The sequence below is a fragment of the Squalius cephalus genome (assembly GCF_949319135.1).
Source record: "Squalius cephalus genome assembly, chromosome: 2".
Taxonomy (NCBI): domain Eukaryota; kingdom Metazoa; phylum Chordata; class Actinopteri; order Cypriniformes; family Leuciscidae; genus Squalius; species Squalius cephalus.
The window spans coordinates 8,540,113-8,550,499 of record NC_137123.1 but is presented as its reverse complement, the minus strand read 5'-3'; the positions used below and the strand labels follow the sequence as shown (position 1 = coordinate 8,550,499).

The 10,387-nt window shown below is 43.7% G+C and overlaps 1 protein-coding gene across 1 annotated transcript in view; it reads right to left on the bottom strand.

The window, feature by feature from the left end:
• Nucleotides 1-232: 232 nt before the first annotated feature.
• LOC307144594 (B-cell receptor CD22-like) overlaps nucleotides 233-10,387 on the bottom strand; it is a 41,138-nt gene continuing 30,983 nt past the window's right edge. The window contains exons 9-13 of the mRNA XM_079847066.1: nucleotides 4,956-5,210; nucleotides 4,629-4,871; nucleotides 4,458-4,545; nucleotides 4,301-4,340; nucleotides 233-777 (exon numbers count right to left, since the gene is read on the bottom strand). Of these exons, the coding sequence (XP_079703192.1) occupies nucleotides 721-777; nucleotides 4,301-4,340; nucleotides 4,458-4,545; nucleotides 4,629-4,871; nucleotides 4,956-5,210 (683 nt within the window). The 3' untranslated portion in view covers nucleotides 233-720. The remainder of the gene's footprint in view (nucleotides 778-4,300; nucleotides 4,341-4,457; nucleotides 4,546-4,628; nucleotides 4,872-4,955; nucleotides 5,211-10,387) is intronic.

Below are 10,387 nucleotides of genomic sequence, written 5' to 3'. Positions count from 1 at the left end.
AACCCACAGCATTTTCAGATCAGGTGTTTGCTCATCGCCCTCCAGCGTCAGAGCATCAGAATTTCAAAACGTGGTTTGAAACAATTTAAGCCAGTTTGATACACACTCTAAAGCACTCATTCAAAACAGAAGGTTGAATGGCCATGTACCTTTTTATAATTGAATGTGTTATTAATGTGTTAAAGGAATAAAGATAAAAACCTTTTAATAAACTGCTATTCAGACATGATTTACTCACACAAGTCCTTTAATAAAGCAACAGCTCACAGTGGTAAACTCATTTATTAATGAACATAAACCATTACTTTCTACAAAAGCAAAGAGAAACATCACTTCCCTGCAAAACTCTAAAAGTGTGTTCACACACAATGTTCTTCATTTTCATTGTTAGTTGTGATGTGGGCGTGTCCAATGATGCAACAAAGGTTGAGTAAAGTTCAACTTGTGCTTCATCTTAGCGCTGCGTCTTGGCATGTATTGTTATTGTTAAGGGAAACACATTTGACAAGGTCTGCAAACATTTTTAAAAAGCACATGAATAAAGCAAACACTTCAATGGTACAAATAATCTTTCTCACAGATTTTAACAATTTGATTACTGTTGGTGAGATTGCTCATATAATATAGATTGAAAAGACTGAATGCAAGGACTGTATAGTATCTATTGAGGAGTAAGAGTGATGAGAGTTTCTTCTTGAGAAGACTTGAAGAGCTACTGAGCTACAGATTCTCATATTCAAAAGTGCCGGACTGGTGAACAGCAGGATCCGAGACAGACTGTGTGAAAGACAGAGAGATTATTACCTACATTTTGAAAGAACAAACTGTTTTGCACATGTAGTTTTCGACATTTCACTCGTCAGATGATCTGGACTTGAGGTTAAGAGCTGCATGTGTTTGCACTGGGATCATCACTCTACAGGGAAACATACTCAGTTATTATAGTGTAACCTCGGTTCCCTGAGATAACGGGAACGAGTACTGCATTGGCTAGACACAATGGGAAATCTCCTTTTTCTCCGATTTACTGCAGTTTTAGTAAAATCATGCAGTTAAACTGCACGAGCCAATGGGCAGGGCCAGCCCTCTATATAAGCATGCATTCTGCCCATAGGAATCAGGTTCATTCGACTGAAGCGATGATACGGCAAGTCGTGCAGCATGATAGCACGGCCGGTGACACAATACTCGTTCCTGTTATCTCAGGGAACCAAGGTTACGCTTGTAACCGAGTACGTTACCTATAGATACAGTTCACTCGTATTCCGCCGGCAAGAGTGGTTCATTCAACTTACCCATACAGATTTCCCAGCCCTGATGCTGGTAACACTTACTTAGTCCCGTTCATTCAGCCCAGCGGGAGAACGAGGAGTCACCACTTTCTTCAGAGAAAGCAGTCCAATAATGCAGCGAGGCGAGACTTGCGCTCTCGTACTGAAAGTATCCGTTATCAATGAACGCGGCTTCATCTCACATTCCCTTTAAGAGCAGGTGCGCTTGTTCCATGGCAGATTGCTATTATAACAGCGGATTTGCAGGAGCGGTTCACAGCCGAGGAGACCGACGTTCTGGCCAGGGCCGTAAAACACAGAGAAGTGACATTGGGGACGGGAGAAACCCACTCAAATTAGCTTCGGTTAAACAGGCGTATAATAATTTGGGTAAATGTGTAATAAATGTCTAAATGAGACCATAAATGATGTTGAAATATGTCCACAATGGCCACATCTGAACTAGTTTTAACCTTGTACGAAGGTTCGATGAACGTCTAGATATCGGACGTGCAGAACACGTCAAAAAAAAGACGTCATAAAAACTTTCATTCTGGCTCCTCAGTGGACGTCTTTTCAACGTCCGACTTTTGTGACAAAGACGTTGAAAAGACGTGTTTTGGACATCATTTTGCTTAGTGGGTTGAGATTAGGGATGTCCCGATCAGGTTTTTTTGCCCTCGAGTCCGAGTCCGAGTCATTTGATTTTGAGTATCTGCCGATACCGAGTCCCGATCCGATACTTAATACATAAAAAAAGAATAAAGAAGAGCGAAAAAACAGATCCAGGATGTTCCTTATTTTTTATTTAATTCACCTTATTTTAACATTCAACAACTCTGTTAACAAACAGAGCACTTCTGTGAGGTAGCTTGAACAATCAAGTAATAAATAAATTTTTCACTTTTGGACTTAGTGCAACAGTAAATATAAAAAAGTCTAATATATAAACAAATAGCACCTCAACTTAAAATACCCGGCAGGCATGTAAACAAATAAAAAATAAAAGTGCTACAGTGTTTGCAAAGCCAGTAATGTGCTTTTAGGAACTGCACTCCTAACTCTTACACCGGTTTCACACTGCACTGTTAGCAGAGCGTGCAGTGCGTATTTTTTTCGCCGCCCATGTTAACAGATTAAACCAGGCTTTAGAGCATTTACACCGTGCGCAGAGGCGGCGCGGCAGTGCGTAGCAGAGCAGAGCAGGAGTGCCGCGATCGTTTCGGCACCGAGTCTATTTTTGCTGCGCCGCTTTTGCTGAATTAAAGTGACAATACATTGATCATGGCCAAAATACACCGCAGTTTTATCCAAAAAGTGCATTGATGATATCTATTGTGTTTTAAAAAGTCAATCAAATGACCAACAGCAATTTAAAAAGAAAACAAATGTCCAAAAACAAACTTGTTGCCATAACAATAAAAACAAAGATGAACAAAAAGTTATATGAAATTATTAATAAAATAAGCTTCTTGACAAGTCTTTTCTCTTAAATGTATTTGAAAACGAAAAAAAGCAATGCCAACTTATCCATTATAGAGAGTAGCCTACTCTGTCTGTAGCCTGCCCTACACAACCCGCGGTTCGGGCGTGACAAAAGCTGCCAGTGTGAAAGCAAAACGCGCGTGTCCTGCCCCTGCTCACCATACGCACTGCTCCTGCGCTGCTTACACTCTGCTAACGCGTGCAGTGTGAAACCGGTGTAACTATAGATGTGTTAAAAAATAATGAGAATATATATATACATATATATCCAAGTCCTGATCGGGAGGTAACGTCCGATTCCGATCGAGTCTGAAAACACGTGATCGGGCCCGATTTCCGATCACCTGATCGGATCGGGACATCCCTAGTTGAGATCATTTCGGCCCCGAGGCCTCTAGTCATTCGCTTTACCGGATAAAACTGCGTGGCGAGCGCCAGCTATCCTGAGGGAAACTTCGGAGGGAACCAGCTACTAGATGGTTCGATTAGTCTTTCGCCCCTATACCCAGGTCGGACGACCGATTTGCACGTCAGGACCGCTGCGGGCCTCCAGCCAGTTTCCTCTGGCTTCGCCCTGCCCAGGCATAGTTCACCATCTTTCGGGTCCCATTGTGCACGTTCTCGCTCCACCTCTCGTATAAGCTAGATTTATGCCTATCTTCATGGAAACCACAATGATTTCCCTCGTATGTTAATATTTTTCCTTGTAATAATGTATGATTTGTAAAAATGGGAACTGCTGTGTTTGTGTGTAGATGAGAGAAGCAAAGTGTATGCGCATTGTGCACACGCTACATTATGGCCAAGCATGCCCCCCTAAAATAGCATCTGAACGCGTCACTGAAAACGCGCCACTGACTTTAGACTAGGTTTTTCCTGGTCAGTGGCGGAATTGTTTTCTGGAACTGCAAAATAGCACCAGGGAAGGTTTTGCCAGAACACGCCTCCTCTTTTCGCAAGTTCATTCCCTAATCTACCGACGTGCGTCTGTGGAGGGAAAAGTCCGCTGTGCGTCGGGTGCAAAATAGGAATGATACATGCATCGGTGTACAAAGTCAATTGCGCTGGGTGCAAGATAGGGCCCCATAGGTTCGTTCCTCTCTGCGGAGCATCCATTGGCTCGTGCAGTTTCTCTGCATGATTTTATTAAAACTAAGCGATGCAGTATGATAGGAAACAAGGAGAAGGACTTACAGCACAAAACAAGAAATGCTGTGAGTTCACGTCTCAGTATTTGTCAGTTTGCCATGAGATGTTTGAGCAGTCTGATAATTTCCCAACATATTATGTAATCTGACTTAATCACAACTGTTGCCGTAACAATAAAGGAAGAGTCTTTGCCAACTCCCTAGGAACAGAAGTGTCAATCAAGTATCAAAAGTGTTGTCACTCTACAGTCTCTTACTCAAACAGTAAAACATAATTATGCTCAAATCAATATTTCACATTGGACCAGCTTTAAAAAGAAAACCATCTCTGAATTTACAAAAAAGCTAATTTTATTCTTTCAATGATATTATTCTGTGGTTCTTTGATTATCTCACCTCATTTATAGCAGATCTTCTGTTTATCCTTTTCTTCTTACTGTCAAAAACACAAACAAGTAATTTCATTGTTTCATATACAATTAATAATCAAATATCTTTATGAATTAGTTTGAAAATATATGTATGTACTCTTTACTGATAGACTTTTATTTACATAAAAAATGATATTATGATGATGATGATGAATAATCCTCCACATGCCGCTGTGATCACAGTCACATTCCTACCAGCAACATGATGAACTGAAAGAGGAAGATCATCATGATTAACTCTCCAAACTGATGAATGATGTGAAGATACAGGAGTGTGTTAATAAAAGCTTCACCTGTGACAGTTACAGCGTCTGATCTCTGAGATCCATGTTGATTGTGAGCCTGACAGTAGAAGCGTCCACTCTGTAGTGCACTGAAACTCTGTCCAGATCCAACAGCTGAGGGTTCATTCTCCTTAAACCAGCTGAAGTTCAGAGCAGGAGGGTTTGAGTCACTGATGCAGTTCAGAGTCACTGAATCTCCCTCCACTATTACACCAGATCCATTTATCAACACTGAGACGTTCCTGGGTGGATCTAAAAATCAAAATTCACTATATAGATATTAGAAAATGCTGAACTTGGAAATTTAAAACAATGTGCAGATGATCATGAACTCACACATGACGTTTAAAGTCACAGCATCAGAGTATTTCTCTCCATGTTCATAGGTGGACTTGCACTTGTATTCTCCACTGTCATCAGAGCTGATCTTTGAGATGCTGAAGATTCTTCCAGATCCTACAATCGTTCCTCCTTTAAACCAGCTGATTTCTGCAGGAGGGTTTGAGTCACTGATGCAGTTCAGAGTCACTGAATCTCCCTCCACTATTACACCAGATCCACTTATCAACACTGAGACGTTATTTGGAGGGTCTAAAACAGACAAAAATTAAGATTCAATATAGATATGGCCTGGCGAAATTGCAATTGCAGAAATTATATTAAGTACATAAATATGTAAATGTATTTGTAGTATACTTAGCATAAAATAAATGTAATTCAAATAAAATATTTTTGTATATTTCTTTTTCACAATGGTAGTAAGAAAGTATTGTTGGTGAATATGTAACACTGACTGTTTGACAACCTGTTAAGCCTAGTTCACACTACATGACTTTAAAACGTCAGGCTGAACTGTGCGGTTCACACTACATGACTTGCTCTCTGTGAAATCAGGAGTGTTCAAGTTGTTGAGCTGTTCACACCACACGACACAACGTGATTGATCCGCAACAGGAGGTAACGCACTACAGGAGTTGACAACAACTCTGTCACCCAACCATAGGCGTAATTTGCGGGTGGGATGGGTGGGACATGTCCCCACCACTATTTTCTAAGGTCGATATTGTCCCCACCACTATTGAAACATCTCGCGGCACGAATGTACCAATACAAATAAACAAAACATCTTCAGTTAGCAGAGCATTCATTTCGTTCGTTTTTTAAATAAGACGCGATCTAACGCTGAAATATGTGGGTTTTTTTTAAATCAACTGATCAAAGTGCTCGTTGCCGCTGCGATCAGTGGCATGGATACTGTGTTTGTTTCTGGCTCGCGCACAGCCTTCACTCAGACGTGCACTTCAATCCGTTGTGGAGAGACTCGGTTCCGGTGCAATTAGAAAACAAAAAACACACACACAAAAAAGTGTCCCTGCCTGATATACAACCACTGAAAAACATAATCGGTTTTGATGAGAAAAAAATAAAATAAATATAGCCTATATATATGAGTGCGGATTAGAACCCAGAACCTCTGACACGCGTGGCAAAAATTCTACCCCTGGACCACTTAATTACACGCTTAATTTCGTCGGATCAACATATAATAGGCCTCACTGAACGACCACTTAAACCCAATCAATGTACTATTTAAATAGATTGCTGGACATTGTAGTGTTATATCTGTTTTATGATTAAGCATTGTGTCTCTGAAAACCGCGTATTTACCCGGTGACCTCAACCCATGCCTTGCTCTGATTGGCTGTAGTTCATGACATCAGTGAGGTTGAGTCGGCCGACAGCTCTGGATATCTAGCATGCTAGATATTTTTCTGGGCTCGGCGACGCGTCTGCGAGGCGTCTGCGAGCGTCTTTGATGTGTTGTTGGATCTTTCATACTAACAGATTGGCGAGCGTTCATCGCCCGCTAATCCCCCGCGATTTGCACGCGATAACACCCCGACCTGTCGGCGAGCTCAACGATTTGCAAATCGGGCTTAAATCGGGGTTAAAATCATGTAGTGTGAACTAGGCTTTAGGGTGGGTTAATGTCTATCAGGTGTGCATGTGTATCTGCAAGTCTCTGTTCACAGGTGCGTCCAATATTACTGATGAGCCAGTGGTACAACGCGATTGGGAGATCCATTGAATAAAAATCAGCAGGCAGCCCTCCACGGCATGCTCCTTCACCCCAACAGACGCCCCAAACGTGAAAAGCCTGACTGTCTCCGTGCCTATGAACCTTTGGATGTATGACTCCACGCAGTGACAACCATCTTGATTGACTCCTGGCAGCTAGAGGCCTACGATATTAACCAACGTTTAATCCAACTATTTGTCCTGTTTGAGGAAAATGGAAATTCTTACTACTTACGAATGATTGGGCACTGACGTGTGTCTGTTTAGAACTGATTTGCCTTCCCCTGTCCCGCAGCTCGGATCAACGGTTCCGGTTTCCCCGCTGGCCATTTGGTGTGTACTGGAAATTGGCCAAAGCCGTGAATTGTGTGTGCAACTGCAGACTACTGCCTTCTTGCTGTTAGCATCTTCTGTGTGCATTTCGAGCGCGGAGTAGGCTGGGTAGTGAGTGAAGGACTTTTGACTGTGTTTCATGAAACTCTTCTAAATGCATAACTGTTATATTTTGCTTGTTTGCATTTCCCTTGGCTTGGTGGGATAGTTATTGTGGCTGCTCGCCTATGTTTTATTGTCAACTGTCCATGTTATCCTCCATACTGGAGTAAAATAGTTTGAAGGCTACCATTTATTAAACTAATATAGTTGTGGAATTGTATCTCCCAATGTGTGGGGTTCATTTTGCAGTGCTTACATCAGTGTTCACTTTAGTTGGGCAATTTGACTCTTAGCTTTTTGTCAGTTTGTGGTCTTTATAACACTGTTTACCAAAACACATAATTTGTTGCAAAGGAAGCCAGAAACTAAGATGATCAGGTGATATTGTTTTCAGCATAATAAAGTTGAATTATTAACTTTATTCCTGACCAAAATTGGTTATTGTTATTAATAGATTATATTTGTAACCATGCTACTTAAACACAGGACTTTTACCCTTGTGATACACAAGTAACAGACGTACACAGAAATCGTGTAAATGTGCAAAAAATATTTAAGTAGCAGTTTAAAAACTATACACAGTAATATGCATGACCAAGAAGGCGGAAACACACAATAAATGTAGCTTACTGCTCCAGTTCAATGGCTAAGGGGAATGTTAAAATCTGGTGCCCCCTGGCTGGCCAGCGAATAAAAGTGAGATGCTATAACACGAATTTCCCTTATGAAGTTAGATCTAGCACAGCACAGCCACACGTGAGATTTACACAGCAAAAGCAAATAGCAGGTATAATAACGTACAGGTCACCATAATGGTGACCAAACATTTTTAATAAAACATAAACATCTTAACCTCTGTCAATTCTCAATAAGAACTTCTGTAGATGAATGGCAGAAATAAAGGCAGTCTGGTTAGTAATAAGTGAAGCTGGTAATGCTGTTTGTGGAGTTGTTTAATTCTCCTCTGCTGAAATCTTGAGAGATTTAATGTCTTTTATCTTCAGTTGATTCGTTTAAGGCTGTGGTCACTCTCAACGTACGACGTGACCGACGAATAGGAATCTCGCTAGAAAGGCCAACCTACTTCGAGTGAATCTAAATGAGCCAATGCACATTGGCGTGCAATCATTTGCATCAGCTGCTCAGCCACACAGCGCGGGTATATAATGAGCAGAGGTGCGATTGCACTTCAGCTTTTTGCTTCGGAGCCGAGCGTTTCGATGCTGTTTAATCTACTGAGTGATCAAACAACAAGCAAGCACTTCAGGAGGATCTCTTATGTCTGGTGCGGGCGATGCAGCAGGGTCGACTTTCTTTCTCTCTCTCTCTTCTTTTTTTGTGTTACTGAGCAAAACAAAAAGGCTGCTTTCACAGCTGGTGACGGTGCGCCATGAGCACTGTATAGCCGTTCTTGCGGCTGGTAAGACCGCCGTGAAGAGAGAGAGTGCACGACAGGTTGCACATTTTCCTGTCTGTGTCCTGTGACCTGCGTGCTTCAGTACCAAAGACAGCATTCCTCTGAAAGAGCTTACATGGCTATGAATTGCGTCTTTCTAAAGATGGCATTCCACCCGTGTGTTTCTAGTTTCGTTCGTTACTGTCCTCACTGACAGCCACAATCACTATCTCGCTTGCCTGGGAAACATGTGAGACTGTGTTCGTGGGTGGTTCATGTTTTCGCATGGTTGACTCTTATTTTTTCCGGAATGCTTGAGTCCCCTCTGTTGTTGGCCAGCCACTGCTTGTGTGTAAAAGCACAGCTGCAGGTCTGTTCGACACTCAGGGAGACCGTGAAGATCTGCAAGAGCTTCCGCCAGGCAAAACCTGAGGGGTCTTGCGCGTGTCGTGTGCCGTCGAGCTGCCGGGCTGCAGCGCGGGTTGTCACGGCAACCCAGCGCTTGCTCTGCGCTCTAGGTGCGCGGTCCCCTTGTCTATTCTCCGTTGTAGTGTCCTGAGCAGCTTCTGGATGGGATTGCTGGTTCTTAAAAAAAATAAAAATAATGGAGGAACCTAGCGTTTCATTCAGGGCTCCAGCTGAGGGCAGATGTCGATTGCTGCATCGGAGAGAGGGGCTGTTTCGCTCTGGAAATGAGGATGATGCTGAGTTCCCACTGTAATAGTGTGTGTGCTTATGCTGAATCAGATTCAGACCTGACAGCCATCCTTTCCCGGGTCTTTCTCGGATGTGCATTGAAAACTTAGCAGTATGGAGCTATATTGGTGCCAAAATATGGAACACCAAAAGTGCCAAAGGTGCCATCCTTTGAGTCAAAATTCTGTTTCACCACTGGAGTCACATTGGTACCCAAATTAAAAAAAAGTTCCAGTTCCTCTATCCCTGGGTCTGAAGAGGGCCTGGAGAGCAGTGGGAGGAGAGAATCCTCACCACTCTCATCCGCCTCTTCTATCGCCAGCGGGCAACAGTGTGAAGTTCGAGAACTCAACCAAGCCTCCTCCTGCGCCTCCTGCCCTGTGGAACCAGGTAAGTGTTGCACAGCACACTCAGACTCCGCTACGGGCCGCTTCTAGAGAGAGAGCCTCCCGAGCCGCGTCCTGAGTTCCACCTCGCTGCCCCACTGCGGGTACACCTATGGTCCCTCTGGTCCCGCTTGTACGGTCTCTGTGGGCCTGGTTAGCACTCCCCAGTCTGTCTCACTGGTTCATTTGGACCATCAGGCTCGGCTATGTGATTCAATTTGCCCGGCGTCCCCCCAAGTTTCTGGCCATCCACTCCACTACAGTGAGAGCAGCCGATGCCCATGTCTTGGACCTGCGAATCTCCACAAGCTACTGTTGAAAATGCTCACACAGAAATGCATTTTTGAATGGTCTACGCTCCCGTCGCATGTCACAACTCGCCCGCCATCTCCTCCTCTGGAGTCAGGAGTATCTGAGGTCACTTCGCGCCATGTATGTCTGAATGTCAAATGGCGGGCTGAATGGCGACTCCACCCCCAGGCGGTTCAGCTGATCTGGAGAGAGTTCAGGCAGGCTCAGGTAGACCTGTTTGCCTCCTCAGAGACCTCCCACTGCCAGCTGTTTTACTCCCTGACCAAGGGAACACTCGGCCAGGACGCACTGGCATACAGCTGGCCCCGGGGCCTCCGCAAATATGCATTTCCCCCAGTAAGCCTACTTGCACAAACCCTGTGCAAAGTCAGGGTGGACGAGGAGCAGGTCCTTCTCGTTCTCCCTATTGGCCCACCCGGACCTGCTTCCCAGAACTCATGCTCCTCTTGACAGTCCCTCCCTGG